The sequence below is a fragment of the Diadema setosum genome, chromosome 5, assembly GCF_964275005.1.
Source record: "Diadema setosum chromosome 5, eeDiaSeto1, whole genome shotgun sequence".
In the NCBI taxonomy this organism is placed as follows: Eukaryota; Metazoa; Echinodermata; class Echinoidea; order Diadematoida; family Diadematidae; genus Diadema; species Diadema setosum.
The window spans coordinates 31,914,370-31,937,446 of NC_092689.1; the positions used below are offsets into that span (position 1 = coordinate 31,914,370).

Below are 23,077 nucleotides of genomic sequence, written 5' to 3' on the forward strand. Positions count from 1 at the left end.
CAAATACAAGTCAAAAAATCAAACATAAGTCTGTGAATACTCAATCCTTATTGGCTGATAACTGACTTATGTTTAATTGTCTGACTTAGGTTTAAATGCATCTTTTTATGCAACAGGGTCCTGATGACAAAAATTCAACATGCCTTGAAGCATGCATAATTTCCCTGTTACTGATAGCTGTCATTTAAATACACCTTGGCTATAAAGCCAATTCAGAACAAAAGGGTGTTATCTCACTTTATAGATCCGGGAACATGGGGATACCATCGAGTCAGAGGGCTAGCCAGGCTTGGATTTCTTCCGAGAATCCCCGTAACAAATTGCGCACAGTTTTATTACTAATCACTACGTATGTGTACGCACAGTCAAAGAATGTCAACTGGAATTGACCACTACCAATGAGTGTGCACTTCAATGCACACATTCCCTGACATGTGGCTTGCGGGCGCTATTTGTGGTTTCGAATGCGAACAGGGGGGTGGTTTCATAAAGCTGTTCGTAAAGTTATGAATGACTTACGAGCGACTGGTGATCAGTTCTTGTGCTGAATTATGGAAATTCTGATAAGTATAGCACATCAGAACTGATCACCAGTTGCTCGTAAGTTGTTTGTAACTTTACGAACAGCTTTATGAAACGAGGCCCCTGCTGGTGGGCAGAAAAATGAATATCAATTCAATGGGACCATACATGTTTCCCCATGCTATCAGGTCTTTACCTCTGCAAGAGGAAGATGAGGGCCTGTAGTGTACAGTCTGTGAATTCAAATTCTTTTGGAGATCAAGCGTAATCATTTGTCAATCTTTTTTTCTTTATTCCATTAAGTCATGCTCCAATGAATCAGAAATGACAGTCAATTAAAAAGTCTTCACTTGCTCTTCAAGCTTCAAATTAGTGATTAAATTTACTACGTTTCCCTCATTTCATGCAACCTTTTTCTCGTCTTTCTCTCTATATGCCTTCAGAACTCTTTATCAGGTGATCCAAACTCACTTTTTGAGCTGCTCCGTGAAGACATACTGTGTGACATCAATGTTCTGTGGGGCGAAGAGAGCTCTTGTCTGCAGGCAGACGCCATGCTCCTCGATGTCCGCGGGACAGTTGAATCGCACAGAGTAGAACGGAGAAGCGACAGGTCCAAAAATTTCATAGACCTGCAAGATACAGGCACAAACACACACATTTAAAGTCAGCCAGACACTTTGGCCCGAATTCACGAAGGTGGTACAAACAAAACCATGGTCTAAACCATGGACAAAAACCATGGAGCGCCAAGTGTCAAACGGAATATTTCGTTACGAAATTGGTCATTTCGTCGACAAAATGACTGTTTCGTTAACGAAATTATCATTTCGTGGACGAAATGTTCATTTAGTTACAAAATGTTGTCATTTCTTTACAAAATAATCATTTCATCGACGAAATGATTGATTTCGTAACGAAATATTCCATGCGACACTTGGCGCTCCATGGTTTTTGTCCATGGTTTAAACCATGGTTTCATTTGTACCACCTTTGTGAATTCGGGCCATTATGCACACGAGAAAGAAAAGAGATGCAGAACCAAAACACTAAATCATCTGAGAGTGTTTACGATGTCACTGTGGGAACTGCTAAGTTCTGCGAACTAGCTTTAAAGTGTTGCTATAAAACAACCACCTTAGAGGCAAAATATTTTACTGTATAAGCTTTTATTTTTTTGAGGGTTTAATTTTCACGAATCACAGTTGAATCGCGAATTTAACAAAATGTGAATATGTCTCCATGCGCTTGGGTAATAGTGCATTTACATTAGCGTCGGTGTCAAGTCAAGAAAAAAAAAAATCTTGCGAAATGTCTATGACCTCCTCATTTGCGAAAAATATCTGTACGCGAAAATAACAGCATATACAGTACTTCCACTCATTATTTTACATTCTGGCATTACAATTACGAAAACTGAATTACTGATCAATCACAACATACATTAAATTACAGAGCATTTCCACTGAAGACCAATGATCATGTCTTCAAGGCCAAACAAGAAAAAAGGAACTCTTTATCTCTTTTTCTCACTGGAACAGATATTGCATCTTGCTATGAAAACTTGATGCATGTCATTTCATTAACATATATTCACATCAGCTGTGCCACTGAAGGCCGGTCCCACTCACCTGCCCCAGCACCGTCCTGTCAGCCTTAAAGAGGACACTGTCTGTGTTGATGGCTGGTGTACCTGGTTCCGCTTGGATTATCACTGTAAAAAACAATGCATTTGATGATAGATGTAAATATTTGAGCTTAATCTGACATCCATCAGCAGTAAAGCAATGAAAGGAAAGCTTGTTCCTTTTGTTTTAGTTTCACTTTGTAACAGTACCTAAACAGAATGTACAGCCCAGTTTCGTTGTTTGTTTGCCATAACACAGCCCCGATCAAGAAGAAAGAACAAAACAAAATGGAAAAAAGTACAGATTTAGTACGAACATCAGAACATACTTTTTTTGTGTGTGTGTTCGGCAATGAAAAACTGTTGTGAGTACACACTGCATTATAGATTTTTCTATAGATAACAGCATGTCAGTAGTGATGATAAATAATTTCTCTTTGATATAACATCATCCCTCGGCTCCTCACTTTTCAACCTGTGAATAGTGAATTAGTCAATACGCCCCGGCACGCTCTTGGAACATTTCCGCGGCTGCTTGCGAAGGGAGGACTTAAAAGACGGGGAAGAGTTCTCTTTCGGGTGTTGGATGCAGGATGAACTTGACGAAAAAAACCCACAAGCCTGAGTCACCAGGAAATACTCCAAGAAGACATGGATCCATGTTATACTCCCCCACCCATCCCTAACGTGATACTGACACCATAAGCTCAGACTTGTATCTGCCATTCTTCTCTTGTAACAGTCAGAGGAATGCCTTAAAGGTGTTAGCTTCTTCTCTTTCAATTCTTTTATTTTATTTTTATTCATTATTTTCTTTTCTTTTTTTTTTAGGGGGGGGGGGAGACTTTTCCAATTATCATCAAATCACAATGCTTTGAAAATGCTTAATGGTAAAACACACACACACACGCACAAAGGAAAAGACACTTGTCAAACTGTGCGATGATGGAACACTGTGAAATTTATGCTACTCCTTTTATATATCTTGCGATCACATTTTCTCCAACAGCTAAGTAAGTCTTCCAGTAACCACCAGCTGCCAAATTGAAAGCTGGTTCCCCCACAACAAGTTGCATCAAAATGATCATGATCCCAAACAAACTGATACCTCCACCCAAAGCTGTGCATCAAAGGTACTCTTGAACTCGTCTCTTTTGACACCCAATATCAATGCAAGAGAATCTAGTCTTCCTCAACCTTTAAAGGCCTTCGTAAGACTACCTACGGGTTGGATAAAATGTTCTTAAAGGTCCCAAGCTTGATATTTCAATCTCCAGTAAAGCACCCCTAGGCTTCGGGCTTCCTCCTCACTGAGTTGGCCTCTTTAGGGTAGGGGTTGAATGAAGGGAATGGTCCCATACTGCCTGTTTCTACCAGTAGTCATTACAGCCAACAATTCTTCTGCTCTCTCTATTTGTACATAGGTTTGATCAGTGAAATGTAACTGCTTTACTTGCAATGCATTGTAGGGATATTAATTGCCCAAATTGGGACATTTTATACACACAAACTACAAGCTGATCACACAGTCGGTTTTCTTCTTTTTTTTTTAAAAGAATATTCTTTACCCTATAGTAAGTTTACAATTTCATTACATAGCCAGACGAGGGTTTATTTTCCGATATCTGCATTACTCTTCATCCAATACTAGAGTAAAATGAAAGTCAAGAGAGAAAATTATTCTGAAAGCATTCATCAAGAGGAATTTAAATGCATCAAATCTGTTTCTGTCAGGCTAACATTTGACAAATCAAAGAAGACCCCAATGATCTTCCATGAATTCACAGATTGAATTTGGCTGACACTATTACTGAATAATAGAAACCAATCCTCTTCATACATGTTTATCTGAAATAGAGACAAACTGAGAGAATTGGGGGGGGGGGGGGAGGAACTTGGGAACTTTGTCATGTCACATAAAACAGAGCTCTATAAAAGTAAGTTCATGGTCATAATGGTCACCTTGGCCGTTTCGAGGTGCAAACACAACAACGAAAGTCTCATGAAACACTGAAACTCAAATGATAACCAACACTTCCTAGGAGGTATTCAATATGTGCCTCATGTTGCTTTTGATTTTACTTGGATGCATCTTGTAACTACATTACTTTAATTTAGAAAAAAAAAAGTTTTTTTTTTGAAGAGTTAGGAAGGACTGATAAACTCTTCTGTGCTGACAAAAAAAAAAAAAAAAAATAGAGCCTTGTGTAGACACTGAACATCACTGCGAGCATTGGTAATGAAAAGATCATGTCCATCATTGCACTCACTTCTCCTTACAGTGCCTTTATACAAGCCCCCCCCCCCCCCCCCCACCACCACCATCACTACTACAACGCCCGGTTATTGATGTTTTCTCCCAATATTTTCCCTCCATCTGCACTTGTGTCTAGGTGATTGTGTTATCATGTTGATATTGCAATCACTACTAACTGACCACAGAACACTACATGCATCATTTGAATAATTTTTGTACCAGTAATCAAATTCAGTATTTACTCACTTTTCTATATTTTAAACAGAACACACATAAAAACAAGTCTATTTTACTTGTATTGTTGCTTCAGCATTTTTTGGCAAGAACTACTGTGATTTTCAAGTAAAGCATGAGTGTGCAATCCAACAAGTGTGGGCCTCTCATTCTCTCCCCACATCGCAAACAACGTGACAGCCATGCACTCGAATGTGTCTTCTCAAGAACACATCTGCCTGTTTAGTGTTTGATGAACACACGCTTAACACTCCAGACGGTGGCTGGCTGGCAGGCTTGCAGAGCAAAATCAGTGCTCCCTCTCTTTTCCGCAGTGTGCCCGGTGGGTGCCTATCCTCCACGGCCCCCGTTTCACATGCCGTGATTTCACCTGGTTTATTTTTAATCCGCTCTCCGCCGTCACGATTCCCCTCCAGGATCCAGCGGGGAATAAAGCATGCGGATACCGGCATTGCTCAGCAGCCAGGCGTTTTAAAGGAACCAACGAGGGGAGAGGGTGAAAAGTAAGATGGAAAAGCTTTTGTGACAGTCCCGCTAGTCTCTGTAGAAAACTAGAGTGCAGAGAGCTTGTAGTGATGCTTGTACACCAGTAATGCAAGCACAACCAATTTTCGCCTGATCTGATTACAATTCTGTAATGAAACTCAGAGTTGCATTATGTGCCTTAAAAATTTAATGCCAAAAATCCAGCCATTTTTTTTTTAAAGTAGCAAAATGAAGGAAGGGAAAGCAAATTTTGTAACACCTTCCTAGTTTTCTTATCTTTTTCAATCACCACATAAGTTTGTCATTTTCACTGAGTCAACACCAACAAGAAAGCATACATGAAAATAATAACCAAATTTTAATGGCGAGCCAGGTCAACTTTAAGCCTTACTCAGGTCTACATGTATTTTTGTTCTCAGGATTCCCATATGATAACTTTGATTTCAAGGGCAAGGTAGCCACCCATTTTTCAATACCTGCTCCATTCTTAACAACATTTCTTGGATTTCTCCACATAGAGGGGTTGCCCTGGCCTGTGGCACAGGGCATACAAGTACAAATTCTGTCTAGCACATTGACTCAGGAGAAATCTCACTTCCTGCTCACCTGATAACGGACCAAGAAATGGATTCAGACAAAAGTACCCCTTCCCCCAGAGGAGAATAAAAAAGAAAATTTATGAAGACTTAACATCTGCTAAAATCACCATGGCTAGCTTCTACTAAAATAGTACTATGTGTAATGCAAACTCTCAATCCCCTAACCCCCCCCCCCCAAAAAAAAAAAAAAAAAAAAAATGACAGCAACAGATGCTATATAAAGTGGGTGGTACTTGTTATGATTTTGAAGATGATTACAGTATGTTCCTAAATATCTTTCCACCTCAAGTCTTTGGTACTAACCAAAAATTACAACTAGGAGAGATGCCATAGGATGTGCATCGTACATACTGATGGTTGGTGGGAGGGGAATCTGTGATGGGCACAACTCATACATATCCAGTATGTATGTATAAGAGGATCGGATTCTCTTTTTGTTGATGTTGTTGAACAATGGGTATCTTGTCATATATCAAAGTGATTTAGTGATGTTGAACTTTTTGGGCTCAGCACCACATCTCCATGTGCATACATTAAGAGGTCGGTACTAATGCAAGGGGACCAGACAGGGAAAATGCGATTTCCTCTCAATTTTTCCCCTAAAAATAGATGAGTGAGTTTGTTTAAAGAAGGTCATGCCCAACAAGTTTATTTTATGTTTTCTGGTGAGCTCACACTCGCAAACACTGATGACCACAAAGTGGGATACTTGGGACAACTGCCGCGGCCTCCCCAGCCGGCCGTTTTACTTACTCATCACATCAAATTTCTAACGGGCTGCTTTGCAAGTCGCAACACCTGTCGCTGGTTGGGCCCCACCCGTCCAAACAAGGCTATGGGGTCTGCGTGTTCTTGCAGACCGATGCAAACTTCAATTCTCTCTCTCTTCCCCCGTACCTTTGTCTCCCTGAAACACTTACAGCTAGCCTTTTTTCCAGGCAGGAGTCCGATTCTGCAAATAACACTTGTCCTAACTCCTCCCTCCCCATCTCTTCTTTCATCCCCTCTATGTACCTCATAATTGGGATACCTGAACAGCCCCGAGCAGAAATGATCCCCTTCTATAAACACCTTGCCCTGGTGAGAAGCCAGTTCCAGGCATAAGACAAACGAAGAAATGTAACAGAGAGAGCAAAAAAAAAATTAATATCTGAAATACATATCTGGGCAATTCCGCGGTTAGTAACGTTACATTTGAACAAATTTAGATATTTGTTTTTACCACTAAATTACCATTTATTCACTTCAAGTCAAAATTAGGTCAAAAACATGTTCATCCTTCCCAGGTTTATGATACAGAAAAGAATGAACACAATCCAAGAAATATTAGAATTGCTATAGCAACTTAAAGGGCTGGTTAGCAACGTTACGAAAAAAGGACATGACAAAAAAAAATCAATGTCTTGTAACAAAAAGTGTGCAAAAATTCAAGTTACTTCAAACAAAGCGTTGCATTAATTTCAATTATTGCATCATGACAAATGTTCATGCAATTTTTTTTAGCAGTTCGACCAATAATTTTTTAGCTAGACCCCCAAAAGCATGGTTAGTAACGTTACGGTTAGTAACGTTACATTTGTCCGGAGTAATTCCGCAGGTCATTTCACCCTTTTGTAATTGACAAAATGTCACATGACTTCTGGAGTATTTAAATGTATTCATCTTTTACCCTTTAGCAAAACTTTGAGGAAAAAATTTCAAAGGAACCCACTGTAATTTGCATTTAAGCGAATTTCAGCGTCCCCAGTCCCACATGTACATTTTAAATGATGGTTTTAGATCTCACAAAATCAATGAATACGAAAAATAAAATCTACTGAATTTGAAAGACCCTAATGATTGGTGAACATCCATGGCATTAGTTGATACCTAGATTAAAGGGTAAGATAAAGAGGCACATTTCTTTTATCCATGTCATGTCCACCTAACTGCGGAATTGCCCATCTATATTAAGAAACTGACAACAATCAACAGCTTTGGATGTAAGTGGCATGCGGTGCTGTGTGTCTGGTATAGAGAGGTGTGTGATAGGTATGTGGTATCCGTGATGTGAATGAATTTAACAAGCTTTCTGGTTAATCAGGTACTCGGCTTGATTGGGTAAGAAATGCTCTGCCGAACACTACTGTAAAAGTGGATATTTTCGCATGAGTTCGTGCGCAGCCGGGTAAGATGAGTTTTGTGAGTTTCTAATTCTGCAGAATCAAGACATGAACTACTGCAACATATTTTAGCAAGTGAAAATATTCCCATGCTTTTATTTTTGCGCTGTTTTCTGGTTGCGCGAAATGCGTGAAAATTTCAACACCATGAAAATTTCCACTTTTATTACAGTACCTGATTAAACAGAGACTAGATTGTATTGGGATCACGATTGACATCCTGCTATTTTGTCTGTGTGGATGATATCTTTAAATGGGGGCAGTACACCAGGAAATTTACTTGAACCCGACACAAGCCTCATCATACATACATCGTCACTGTCTCTTGAAAACAATGGTCCAAATTCAAGGAGAGGCCTGACACAAAAGGGATCATGCCCACTGCAGATCATCTGGAGCTGCAGCCCAGTTGTCATGGGCCGGATTAGTTACCATGGCAACGAGGATTAACCAATGACTTGGACAGTGATACTCCCGATGACTTAATTGGATGCCTGTGTGTCCCATGACAGGTTGAGGGAAGCAGCCCAATTACCATTCTATTTCTTATCAATGAGTTTCCTGCATCTATGTTTCATTTCATATAACTGGGAGAAGTCCTATGCCAGTTCTGCAATTGACCTCCACAGAATTTTCTATTGACATTTTTCCATGTGCATGAGAAAAATTATCCCATATTATATTCATAACGTACATGACATAAAATTAATTCACAAACATACATGTAACCCTAACCCTAATCCTAATCCTCACATCAAACTAAACCTAAAACCCTATCACAACCCTAACCCTAACCCCAAGTCATATTGGAGAAAATAAGACTGGAGCAATTGTCGTAGGAGGAAATGTCTTGTCACTGTCTCAACGGAGCAACTTAAAAATTTGACCATAAACTCGCAACATTCGCCTTCAACTGCTTTCCCAGAATGATGCGATAACTTATCTTTGATTTTGCATCCAATATACTGTATTTATACAGAAATAAACATCCACCATTGCAAAATCAACTCTACCATTACTAACAACATCTTGGTTGTATACAACACCAATGGCAATCTCGGATGGCAGTCCTGAGGAGGTTAAAGGTCATGTAACCCCAGCTGGATGGATCATACAGCCACTGAACATAAACTGCCTCCAACAGTGCCACCGGGTAGCATCATAAGGGATAAAGGTGGCACTGAAATACAGGAACACAGAGATTACGATCATCCAGAGATTTTATCTGCCATATCCTTCCAGGTATTCCAAACATGCTCAAAAGAGACTCTGCAATTTGCTGAGCGGAGTGTGTCGGACGTGCTTTGAACACCTCCCAGGGAATTACAACAGGGTGGTCCACAAGTCGAAATTTGTGCATGTTGCAAGCTCGGAATGTGAGACTATATATTAGGAAATTGTATGCGCATGGAACGGACATCATGAGTACGTAGCGCACAACATTTCATAACTTAGTTTCTGTTGTGCTGCTTTAATACATTTATGATGTTCTGTCTCATGTTTTGCACACACATTTTCAAGTACCAAAGGTATTCAATGTTTCTCAAGTTTTTTACATATTTTTCACACGTTTGATTGCATTTTATTTTGTGCATGTCGGCAATTCTTAGGGATGTTGCATAGGATGTTGCTAGCTCTTAAGAATGCTGCACAAGAATTCGAGTAATGTTGCAGCAACATGCTCAAATCCCCTGTGGACCACCCTACTACAAATCTACTAGCCCTTATTGCCCTGTGCTGCTATAATTCTCTGTAGGGCAAGTCATATAAATGGGCACTCTCCATTTAAGAATGGGACTCTTTCCCACTGGCCTTTCCAGGAAGTGGGAAAAACATCTTTTGAAATGCCCTGCCTTCTTTGAAATGCTCACGGGGAAATGCAATGTGCAAACTTCTGCTATTTGTTATGTCTTGTTCTGCACGTACAAAGTCTGCGGACATGGACAGGGGAAGTACACATACCCCCTCCCCCCATACCAGAGAGCTTTCATATTTTTAGACTTGAAATTTAGCAATCTTGTGCATACTTCTGGTGAGAACATTTGGAAAATTTTCACTGAAAAAAAAAGGAGAAACAAATATTCACAGAAAATCCAATGTCTAAATTGGGTTATCTCTCACGTCTTGTCCCGTCTTTAATGCATTACCGGTAATGTATCCACATTAATGCGTTTAAGTCACATATTTTAAAATGCAAATTTGCCCTAAGGTGGATTTGACAGCATAACAACAATGAGCACTATCGAGGCTTTGCCAGTGAGATTCTGGCCTGGGATTGTGGCCCCATGTGCTAAATGGCCAAGTTAGCAATTATACCTCCTGTTGTTTGTTTGCATGTAGCATGTGCAGATATTGCAAAATGAAGCACTAATTACCACGGCCATCAATCAACAGCCACAGCAGCACAGGTGTCATGTGGATGTTAAAACCTGTTTTCTACTTATGATGTAATATCTGTCAGTCAATCAACTGCCGAAATGCACTGTCAAATTCAAAGATCATCGCAGGACTATCAATGGAGTACTTTGTATCATTAAATTTTGGTGTTCCTCCATTGCTGAAAATCAACATCTCCTTTTTGGGGTTGTCTTGTTTGTCATGGTATGTTTGCCCTTTCTTTTTCAATAAACTACTTTGTATTTTGTACTACCAGCTCTACTGAAAAGCCTAAACAGCCCATGTTGATGAGATAATTCTGAAAATACCAACACAAATTGCATGAAAGTAAATGCATTTCACAACTACTTAAATGGACACATATGGGACATACACTATCACCTATCAGTCACTACCATGTTGAATGCAGGGAATTTCTGGTGCTGTCTATGCAGAACAATAATTTTCTACCAAGAAACACTATCAAGACTCATTCCTTTAAAAAAATGCTGCACTACTAAATGGCATCATATTATTAATTGTGTTTTGCAGCACCATACACAGAAGAATTCTAACAAGTCACTGACTTCAGAAATAATTTAGAATCGATGCATCAAACAATTAATACCAGGTATTGATAGTGACACACAGCCGACAAACAAATGCAGACAAACGTCATGCTTACTGTTTGATCACTCTGACATCCGATATTAAATACAAGAATGAACTTCTCATCCAATTTGTCATTTCAAAAGTTGTCAATGCACCAATTCTGCAAAGCAACGAATCCCACGTGAATGATTTCTCAGAATATATCTTGGTGTATAATGGATCATTTTTAAGGGCTCACATGAGATAAGGAATGAAAACAGCAAACATGCAAAATGGGATTGACAAAAAGAAAATCATTATTCTTGAAATTTGGAGGAAATCTTCATTGTTAGTTAATACAGCTATTTAATTACATATTATACAATTGCTCTCATTGACTTGCAAGTAAAAAGAAAATAGAGAATCACTGATTATCTACTTTAAAAATTTAACATTCTCCCATCTGCATGGGACTGTTTTACACAGAAAGCAAATCATTCATGATCCATCTGCATGAGACTATTTTGCACAGAAAGTAAATCATGAATGATAAAACTGAAACCCTTCAAAAGGAGATGTGTGCTTGCAACAGAATGGATTTCGCAGTCAAAACCTAACTGTGCAGCTCCGCACATGCAACAGTTTTTCGCACTGCCCTTGACATTTGAGAGCTAACCATGTTAAGCTTGTCTGGGGGCTTTGTGCAAACATCAATTTTCTGGCTTGTTCCGCCTTGTAGCGAGGGAGGACAATTTTCCCCCATTAAGCTCAATTTTAGCTCATCGCTGCTTTCATCATGTTAGAAATATGACACATAAGATAAAAGCAAAACATCAACGCAAAGACTCACAATTCAAATTTCCATCCCTACAAACACAATCAGGTGCTCCCATGCAGTCTACAGGATGTAATCCTACAGTACATCAAAATTTGCAAAACAACCACTGGGGGGGGGGGGCAAAATTACAAATTCTCCAAAGCTTGTAAAATCCTACGGCACTTGGAGACAACTTGGGGCCATATTGGCAGGATAGTATGAAATACACATGTAGATTTATATGATTTGGAGACAGCACACGTAACACGCCCACTCATTCATACAGCATAGAATCAAAGTGCAATACATGTCTTTGGTGAATGTAGTGAATCATCAATTGTATACGGACTACTTCGCATGTGATAGAGCAGTGTAATTTTTCTTGTAGCATTTTTAAAAGCATGAAATTCATTCTGTGTTGAAGTACAATAATGTACACTGTGCTACAGGCTCTGCTACTGGTGTCAGTTTTGTTTGTTTGTTTGTTTTTTTTTTTTGAAAGTCACTATAAATGCAACATGTTTAACAATCTTCCATATTCCACAATGTAGTTCTTTGTATTTATTTTTATTTTTTTATGACCTGTCCAGAGACCAGAGATCAATTCTTGTAACATCTATCTAAAGTTCAGCTACCTCGTCAAAAGAAAAAGTGCAAAAATACGTATCTTATCAGAAATATACAACATTCTTTGCCATCTGCATAGAAATATGTCTTATTACCTAACAGAAAAGATAAAAATCATTATTCATAACCTTGTTTTTTTTGTTGAATTTTTAAAAGTAAAATATTGTAAGTAAGGATAGTGTTTTAAAAGCACTTTGTTGATTTCGATGCCCTCAATTACTTTTGTTAGCTATTGGTGATAGATTCAGGGAAACATTAGTTCTGGATAGCCATCAGATCATTTCCCCCACAAAATAGAAACAACACAACCCTGAACTTCCTGGACTTTTTTATTCAGATAACAAGTAAAATATGAAATCACTAATTTTCCCCCCTGAAATTTCAAATCTATCATGCATTCCTGTATATTTCCCTTTTTTTTCTGAGGTTGGAAACTCACAAGAAAGTTTTGTGCCTTCATTTTTCGAGTTTTAATGTTTTCGCACTTCACATGCTTTAAATTTTGTGTTAAATATCTCTTATTTTGGATTCAATGAAAAGAATGACCCTTTCTGGTTCAGGCCCAGGAGATTCTGCCGGATCTGGTGCATGAGTCATGAAGTGAACGCTACACCAACAAAACAGCAAGAAAGAATGCGCTATTTAAAGGCCATACACTCTTAAACAAGCTCCTACAGTAAATTATGATAGTGATGAACAAATAGGTACATGGCAACTATATTTTACAGGGCTATTTTTAATGTTTTCTTATCAATGATTATATCCAATGAAGGGAAATTTTTAATTTCAAGAGCAGACCATGGTGCTAAAAGTGTAATTAGTTAGTGTCAATACAGAAGGATTTTCTCTTCCAATCCGAGTACAGTTGAATAGCAAAATCATTAATCCTCTGCTACTACTGTACATACATTTCTATATATCAAATACAGTAGGCTTGAGCGTAGCACTGTCCCACCATAAAACAGGTCAGCAAGTAAATATACTTCTGAATATACCATGCGGTATCAAATTTCTCAGTGAATATGGATGATGACACCACACAATTCATTACCTCCTAAACAGAAAGAAGTTTGTGAAAACATACAACCAGGTTGCTATGTACAAGGCTTTGATTCTGTGTGTCAAAGCTGTTATCATTCTTTTTTTTTTGTGCCATATCAGATGATTACATTTCATCTTTTTCCAAAACCTTGTTTTTAGTCACGCCATATTACGGTGTTGTTTGCTACTTTGAAATTCCTGTCTCTTTTTCTTTTTTTCATTACGGGCCCTGCTTTTTCCGAGAAAGCCCCCGGGCAACTCAAGAGCGGCAGCCATGTCCGGAGGAGAGAACTCTGTGTTGCGTTGTGGTATTATGCGTGATATTTGATAAGATCGGAGAGATACTCATTAAATGAACATTCCGCTGCAGAGCGGAGCGAGGCAAGGGCTAAAAGGGATGCGAAGCGCCCGTCGTCTGAGGTGAGCCGCATCAATATCCTGCGGCAGACGACAGCGCATGCGGGATACACCACAGGGGGTCTTTGCGCTAAATCATTTCTCATAACATGGAAAGGAAAAATCTCCTTCCGCCTGCTTGCTTGAAAAAAAAAAAAAAAAAAATGCCGGCCCCGCTTTGAAGGCTCGCCTGAAATTTCTTGCCTTATAAAAAAAAAAAAAAAAGAGAAAACAAAGCACCTTTTACATTGTTGTTGTTGTTTGAATCATTTCAATAACACCATGAGTCATGCTCAGTCACGGGTTCTATGCACAGTGATGTCATAAGCCTGGATTGGACAGGATGAAAATCCACACTTTGTATCCCTTTGTCTCTGCAAAAAAAAAAGTGCAGCAAGCCACAAGCGACTTTTCCGAAATTTCGAGGCAGCACATTTTTGATTACCAGCTGATTTGACAAGCCGACATTCTGAGAAAGCAAATCTGAGCGATGACAAATTGAGTCTGCGCCGCGTACACATCGTCTGAGCAATATCTCGCTCCACCACCCTGCAATAAAAACTGCGTTAAGAGAAGTTCATATCAGGCTTGCGGTTGATATCGATGGATTTCTGTACTTACTCATGTCTGAATGTCTGGAAAACATCAAATTCAGGCAACAAAGAATAACTTTTGATTGCTGAACAACTCCTGATCTCCATTTTGCCATGTAGTGTGCATTAAGTGAAATCAGACAGCGTTATATGTTAGGATTTTCTCCCAACAAAAGTACAATAAAAGGTAACTCATATGATGTTCAAGAATACCACTTATTCTCTGGCGAACAAAATGTTCCTCTAATGGGTACATGGAATAAGAGGAGGCACATTTTTAACATGTCTTCACAGTACTACATAGAGATTTCATGACATTTTGTACATGCATGTCTGCCTCTGTAAAGTCTGTTTTGTTCTCGTTTTTTAAAAGGCTTCGGAAACAGGGAGGAAAATCACTCTCCCCCTTCTTTTATCTTTGTTTTTTTAAGGTCAGACTACACCGACAATCACTAGCACTTCAAAATGAACGATCAGTACGAACTTTGATCCTCGTGCCCTTGATTATTACCCACTAAAAATGTATTTTCAACTTCAGTCATCTGGCCATCGTGTTTACAAGATCTCTCTATTGTCTGAACAAGGGCAGGCAACCAACTGTCTTTGCATTTTCAGTAAAAAAACTTTGCTGAAAATTACAATTCAGCAATTCTCATGCTAGTACTACCGGCAAAAAAAGAAAAGAAAAAGAAAAGAAAAAGAAAGGCAGGACAGGACATACAGCACAAATGCCAATCACACTGATTATACAAACAGAATGCTGCTGGTAGAAGGATAAATATGCAGTTTGTCTGATAGCCTAATATTTTAAAGAGATAAGAGAGAAAGGGATATTTCCATGTTTTCATCAAATACTTGCAAAATTAAAGAGCTGATGATAGCATTCCCTCATAACTGTCCCACTAGATTGCACAAGAAAATATCAAAATCATGTTTTTGGCAGATTGATTAGCAAATGAAACCTCATCCCCCTAAAAGTCACCATTGATAGGTAATTATGAGATTGAAATAACTTTAAGTATTAAAGGATACATCTTATTTTGAATTAATTCTAAAATGACTATAAAAGGAAATTTCTCACAGAAGCTATACTCATGTGTGCACTTTTGAGAGTTCATAGATGTCATTAATATTTATAAACAAACTGTTTTGTCTTCTAACTGGAATGAAATTGTTTATATCAAGAAATGAGATGTTATAAGAACCCCCTCCCCCCCCCCACACACACACAAACCCACAATGATGACAAACTATAGATTGTTAACCATCTAGATGAGTTTGCAAGGCTACATGTCATGTGTCTGTCATGTGAGTATGTCCTACATTATTAGAATACACAGCTGCAGGGTATGACACCTCTCCCTTTAAGCTAAATCAGACATGATGACACATTACTAGCGAGAAAATACTCCTCTGGAGAGAAGGGGGCGGGGCAAATATTTTAGAAGACCTCAACAAAGTGTTGGTTAGTTGTTGTTTTATTTTTTTTTACAGACAGACAGACACACACACACACACACTTTTGCCAAGTTGCTTACTGTATAAGCTGTTATTTTCACGCACAGATATTTTCTCAAATGAGGAGGTAACGGACATTTTTGCAAAATGTTGTTTTCACGAAGTAATACTGAGGCTATTGTAAGTGCACGATTACCCTAGCACATGGTGACATTTTCGCGTATCGTTAAATCCGCAATCCAACAGTGATTCGCGAAATTCACAAAAATCAAACCCTCACAAAAATAACTACAGTTTATACAGTATTTACAATAGTATTTAAACACCGAGGTGAAAATAAAAGGCAAAGCAGATGTACATAAATATACAGGACCACAGGATAATATGAGGATAATGTGCATCATTACAATTGTAGAATTCTCTCCTGGGGAAGGCATGAAACCTTACTTTCTTTTTTTTTTTTTTTACACAGAATCTATATGTTCTAAAGCTCACCGATTATTAGACTAATGAAATGCAAAAATAAATTAAGTGAATCTGCACGTGCTGACGCTACATCTTACGCCATTGTTATCCTTTGATTTATGCAGCAACGATAGCTAATGAATAACTTTCTAGGGGGTCATTTGCTTCCTTCTCATTTTGATTTACACTTTGCAAACTCATTCACTCTGATCAATGCAAGAGATGACAGAAAATATGGCGTATGATTTTGAATCCCTTCAGTCCAAATGCCAAAATGTGGTTTTACTCGGAGTCCTTGAGCGAAATCTACCTCAACAACAAATATACATGATGTCACTAGGACGATCACCATAAATGAGCTATTCACCACAACCAGTGAATGTCGATATTTTGCCATTACTGCATGTTGTCAAGCAGAAAACTGCCTTTTGAAAGTGTTTAAATCACCATACACAACAGACAACACATGTCAGATGGTTAGTGACCACAAAAGCTCGATTGATCCTTCAGCTGAAATAAACCAGAAATGTTTTGAATCTACATGTATGTACAAACACCATGTGGCTCACAACAACCCCTAACGGCAAAAAACAAATCAATAAACTTCTGAGAAATATCTTGGTTACGAAAACAAACAAAAACAGCCCTTCACCAAAGAAAATATGACAAGAAACAAACATCTCAAGCATATGTCTTGCCGCCAAAATGATTTGAATTATTGTATCATATAACATGTGGCTCTGAACACTCATTATGACAAAAAAAACAAGGAAAAGTAGAAATTACGCGGTGCGTAATATATGTCCCCGCCGGAAGTAGCATTTTGTAGCAAAATGTGCAATATAGGTAAAAAATCAAGGTCAAAGGTCAAAGAAGTCAAAGGTCAAAATTCTGTGTAAAAGTTTTGAAGCCCTCACCTAGTGCCATCACATAAAGCAAACGGAATCAAAATCGGGTTAGAAATGGCGAAGGAGTAGCATTTTATAGCCAATGTACAATACAGGTCAAAAATCAAGGTCAAAGGTCAAAGAAGGCAAAGGTCAAAATTCTGTGTAAAGTTTTGAAGCCCTCACCTAGTGCCATCACATAAAGCAAACGGAATCAAAATCGGGTTAGAAACGGCGAAGGAGTAGCATTTTGTAGCCAATGTACAATACAGGTCAAAAATCAAGGTCAAAGGTCAAAGAAGGCAAAGGTCAAAATTCTGTGTAGAAGTTTTGAAGCCCTCACCTAGTGCCATCACATAAAGAAACGGAATCGAAATCGGGTTAGAAATGGCGAAGGAGTAGCATTTTGTAGCAAATTGTACAATATAGGTCAAAACTCAAGGTCAAAGGTCAAAGAAGGCAAAGGTCAAAATTCTGTGTAGGAGTTTTGAAGCCCTCACCTAGTGCCATCACATAAAGCAAACGGAATCGAAATCGGGTTAGAAATGGCGAAGGAGTAGCATGTTGTAGCAAAATGTACAATATAGGTCAAAAATCAAGGTCAAAGGTCAAAGAAGGCAAAGGTCAAAATTCTGTGTAGAAGTTTTGAAGCCCTCACCTAGTGCCATCACATAAAGCAAACTGAATCGAAATCGGGTTAGAAATGGCGAAGGAGTAGCATTTTGTAGCAAAATGTACAATATAGGTCAAAAATCAAGGTCAAAGGTCAAAGAAGTCAAAGGTCAAAATTCTGTGTAGAAGTTTTGAAGCCCTCACCTAGTGCCATCATATAAAGCAAACGGAATCAAAATCGGGTTAGAAATGGCGAAGGAGTAGCATTTTGTAGCAAAATGTACAATATAGGTCAAAGGTCAAGGTCAAAGGTCACGACTGAAATTCTGTGTAGAAGTTTTAAAGCTCCCATGTAGTGCTATCATATAAAGCAAACAGAATCAAAATTGGCTCATAAATGACAGAGAAGTAGCAAATTGAAGATTTTGATCACACACGGACGCACACACGGACGCACACACGGACGCACGGACGGACGCACGGACGGACACACGGACGGACGCACGGACGGACGGACGGACACACGGACACACACACGTACGGAGCCCGTTTCACAGTCCCCTGCTCGAACTCGTTCGGCGGGGACAAAAAAAACAAACTAATGAACTCCTGAAAAATATTTTGGTTATGAAAAGCACAGCCTTTCACAAAAAACAAAAACAAAAATATATGACAAGATACAAAAATTTCAGGCATATGTCTTGATGCATATGTCATGGAGACAAAAACATCTTGAGATTATTATCAAAAATATACTGGCTCAACAATACACTCACCTAGGGACCCGATGATACTGGAGACGGTTCCGAGCGGCGTCAGCTGCACAGAGTCCGGGAGATTAATCTGCACGTACTCCACCTTCGGCAAATCCTGGCATCAGGTGACAAGAAGGAATAACTTCATTTTTTATTGCCATTGCTATATAAATGCAGCAACATGATCCTCGCTGCACACTTTAATGCATAGTGTGCATACGAATGCCTAATGAAAGTCTATTCCACTTTCTGCAGAAGGCTGTGAGGTTATATCACAGGCTCCAAACAATGCATGGAAACTTGAACCATCAAGTGAGTGTTAATCCAACATGTTTTTCCACTAGTGTAGCATTCCTCTGATTTCAGGAATGGATGGACTTTATTTATCGAGAGGCAAATCTTGCACCCACAATTTGTATCAAAACTGAGACCAAACACGAAAACATGACACAGAATATGCACGGACAAAACCTATGGATACTCTTAACAGAAATACAGAAAATCATCATTAAAACCAAAAATGACATTCTTTTTTTTTTTTTTTTTTTTGGGGGGGGGGGGAATAGAAGGAAAGATGAGATAAAAGGGGGAAAGGTAGAAAGTAGATCTAGTGACCTGGTTAAGTCCATCCCTTGGAGCTGTCTGGTTCTGCCTCGGTTTTGACGTCTTCACTTCTTCCTCCTCCTCTTCATCATCGGATTCGTCGACACTATGGGGAAAAAATGGGGAAAAAAGGCAAAAATTTACCTTTACATATCACAAATATGACATCTATCATCAAACTGAAGAAGTCATGGGTTGTTGCTAGCATTGTACTCAAGCTGGCTTTTTCTTAATAATTCAGGCCATTCAGAAGTTTGGTTAGAATCACATAACACAAGAAACAAAATAGCAATGCCTAAAACTTGTTGGATTTCTTATCATGTTTTAATATCCTTAAAGGTCATGTTTACTCTTAACCCTATTCTAACTGGGCTATTTGAGACCAAGTTTTTACTGGGGGGGTCAATTTGACCCCCCCTTCAGATCTCGGCCGCCGATTGCGTGATCGCCACAAAATTTTGCCTGTACATAGAGCCGGATGTCAACTACAAGATTTTATGGTCATACAATAGAAAAAATTTGATTTTATATTTTTTAATAAATCAATTATGCAAATTAACGCATGAAATCATATTTTCACCTATAACTCCATTAAAAAGATTGAAGGATTGCTAAATTTTTGTGTCAGAGTTCCTCAAGACATATCGAACAATTTTCTTATAAAAAAACAGCGCAATCAAAGTCAGTTTCTTTTGTTTTGTATTGTTTTGTTAATTTCTTATGTATTTTATTGTTTTTTCGACCTTTTGTTTTCTATTGTTTTTTTGCCAAAATTTGTTGCAGGCACTTTTCCAAGCTGATCTACATTAGAATTGATTAATTTCAATGGTTAAAAGTTGAAATAATCCAATTCATATCAATTAAACAAAAAAACACAATTTGCATTGGATTTGCACACAAAATCATGAATTTGAGCTGTTTTTGGGTTGACATGCATATGCAAAACATTGCGTAACTTCAGAACGGTGTACCCGGACGTCGCAAATTTGGTCTCAAAATATGCGGGAGACTTCAATGAAAAAAGTCACAAAACGCCGCGGCAAAATCTTTGCGCGTTGCGGAATCGTGGCGCGAAATGTCGAGGGGGGGGGGTCAATTTGACCCCCCCCCCCCAGTTAGAATAGGGTTAAAGGTCCTGTTTACCTTTGAGAGCAGTGATTTAAAAATGTTCAAGATATCACATTTGATACATATGTGTAGGTTGTTGTATCACACAAAACACCCTACCATACAAAATTTTCACAATAAAGCTTAAAAACATAAGGAGATTTTACTAAGTATTTTTCCCATTAAACCATAACTGTAGACAGTTTAGTCTGGAAACATCTTAATTGTAAGGCCAAAAAAAAAAAATTGTTGCATTGGCGTAACCCGCCCGACCCTAAAAATTCCGCCGACCCCATGTTTTTTTATTATTTTTTTTGCTATCGATATCAAATATCTTGTTGATTGCGATCGCGATCGCACAAACCCGGAAGTGGAAACGGCTCTGGGGATATCGGATGTACGAGGGAGAGATCTAGCGCCGCCTCGCATAAGCCTTCCTTGATCAGTACGTCATCTGTTTCCAACACGGACACGTACTCTAACAAGATTTATTCAGTGTATACGTAGCATTCAGACTGCGATGTATTGTGCACAGTTTTGCCATAGGTTTCTTGTGTAGAGAACTTACACGAATCTGTATATGTGGGACTGTAATAGAGATCGCAGTGTGCGATGAAAAGATCGTACATATGGGTCAATTTGCATCTATCTTATCTAAGTCAAAATCGTAAAATATGAAGTGAAAACATTCAGGATAGGGATTTCAACATCTTTAAATTCTGTGAAGGGGTATATTTCCAGTAATATCGGCCTCATAAATGATTTGTAGAATAGATGAACACAGCACATTCGGTGCAGCAGTTGTAACTGTTTACTGAGCTGAGCACGAGTTTTACACGTCAAATGCAGGTAGCAAAAGAAAAAAAAAAATCCACCCGACCGACCCTACTTGAAAATCTCATGTTACGCCAATGCAACAATACTTGTTGGATTTCTTATGTTTATTCTTAAAGGTCATGCTTATTCTTAAAGGACCTGTTTACCTTTGAGAGCAGTGATTTAAAAATGTTCAAGATATCACATCTGATACATATGTGTAGGTCTGTTGTATCACAGAACACCCTATCATACAAAATTTTCACAATAAAGCTTAAAAACATAAGGAGATTTTATATAAGTATTTTTCCCATTAAACCATAACTGTAGACAGTTTAGTCTGAAAACATCTTAATCATAACTATTGTTCACATTTTGTGTATTTCAAAATATGTAACATTGATTATATGGATTCAAATTTTTACAGTGGTTGTTTCTATCTCTAACTCACATTTTAGAACTATTTTAAGGCACTAATGCTGGGTTTTTGTTTCATCTGCAAATGGTAAATTATGCCTTTAAAACTCACAAATCCCTCAATTTTTGTGTACAGATAGGTATTGCTAACCCCTTGTACAACAAACAGAATGTTAAGTCATGCAAGTTACCTGTGGAAAAGAGAAATGGGTAAAATACATGTAATATTCTGGGCTGAATATAGATAGTACAGGCTCCTACAGTTGCCATTCTTTATTTTTTATTGGCAGTGATTTTTTTCCCCCTTGCCTCTGTGTTTCAACATTCAAATTACTGAGAATATGAATGGCATCACCTGCAACCTTGCAAATGGTCCTGGTTATTATTACCATCTGATGGTTGTCCACCTATTTGGGGCACATACAATATATCAGGACTGTTTTCTCATGGTCCATAAGTCTCTGTGAAGTTAATCAATCCACATTCTTTTTTCTCCTTTTTTTTTTCTCTTGCTGCTGCACACACCTAAAAAAAAAAAAAAATTTAAAAATAAACCTCTGCACTGCACATCCCAAGAGTTACATGGCGGCTTTGAGAACAAAGTCACAGTGAATATCTTCAATAGAAAGTACCACAAAGCAAAGGGAAGAAGATCATGTTCACACAGGGGATGTTCTATTTAAAGTAAAGACTTCCCCTGACCACACTATGCAATGAGAAACAACCACTCTGAAATTAAAGGCAGTCAAATTCGGTTCTTTCCTGTCCTTTTGTGGGCTCCTTGCTTTATCAGAACACTCCTTATCTCTTGGATACCAGCAAATTCCTAGGCTCCCCAATCAAAAGTTCTTTGATTTATAAAATGATAAAAAGCTAGATTTTTTTTTTTCACATGCTTCTTCCCTCATCACTATGAAAGCAATGCTGAAATCTCCTCTTCAAGCATGGAGTAGGACAGTATACAAATGATGCACAGGACAGCGTGGATCGGTGAGAACTGGATGCACAAATTTAACTTTGGAACTGCTAAATCACAAGCACAGCGTGCGGCTGTTAGACTTTTTCCAAAGTAAAACGAAAGCATCCAATTCTCACCGATCCACAAAATAGGTCTGTGCATCATTCATTTTATAAAATGGGCCTGTAAATTCACGAAATTCAACCTTTTCCCACATCATGTGTTTGGTAAACCTATGTACAATACTAAATAAGGTTTGAGCAATGCACTAAGATTTTAAGGGACACATGGCTTAGTGTGGATCAGTAAAAATCAATTCATGATGACTGACTAATCAGATTGGAAAGATTCTAGAGTCCATTTCATAAATTCTACTTTTACTAAGGAATAAATGAACTTCCCATATTTCATAGATCCACAGGATTACCATATAAACTTGACATTAAAAGAATAGACAATCAGGACAGTTTTTAAGCTGCAAGAATGTGGGCGGGGGAATCTTTAGGTATAAATCTTGGGCTCTTAATAGCATGTTTGCCAATGACTGAGGAAGGGACAGTTCCTGTCTAAACATTACACTATGCACCCTTATCACACTCAGACCCATCAATCTTTCAGCACAGTATTGTAATACAGCGAGTATTTTCGGGGATTAATTTTTGATGCATGTT

General features: G+C 38.4%; 1 protein-coding gene across 1 annotated transcript in view; it reads right to left on the reverse strand.

Annotated features, from left to right (window-relative positions):
• Positions 1-23,077, reverse strand: part of LOC140228678 (uncharacterized) — a 59,078-nt gene that overhangs the window by 5,233 nt on the left and 30,768 nt on the right. The window contains exons 3-6 of the mRNA XM_072308941.1: positions 19,121-19,214; positions 18,527-18,620; positions 2,154-2,236; positions 994-1,154 (exon numbers count right to left, since the gene is read on the reverse strand). Coding sequence (XP_072165042.1) covers positions 994-1,154; positions 2,154-2,236; positions 18,527-18,620; positions 19,121-19,214 — 432 coding nt within the window. The remainder of the gene's footprint in view (positions 1-993; positions 1,155-2,153; positions 2,237-18,526; positions 18,621-19,120; positions 19,215-23,077) is intronic.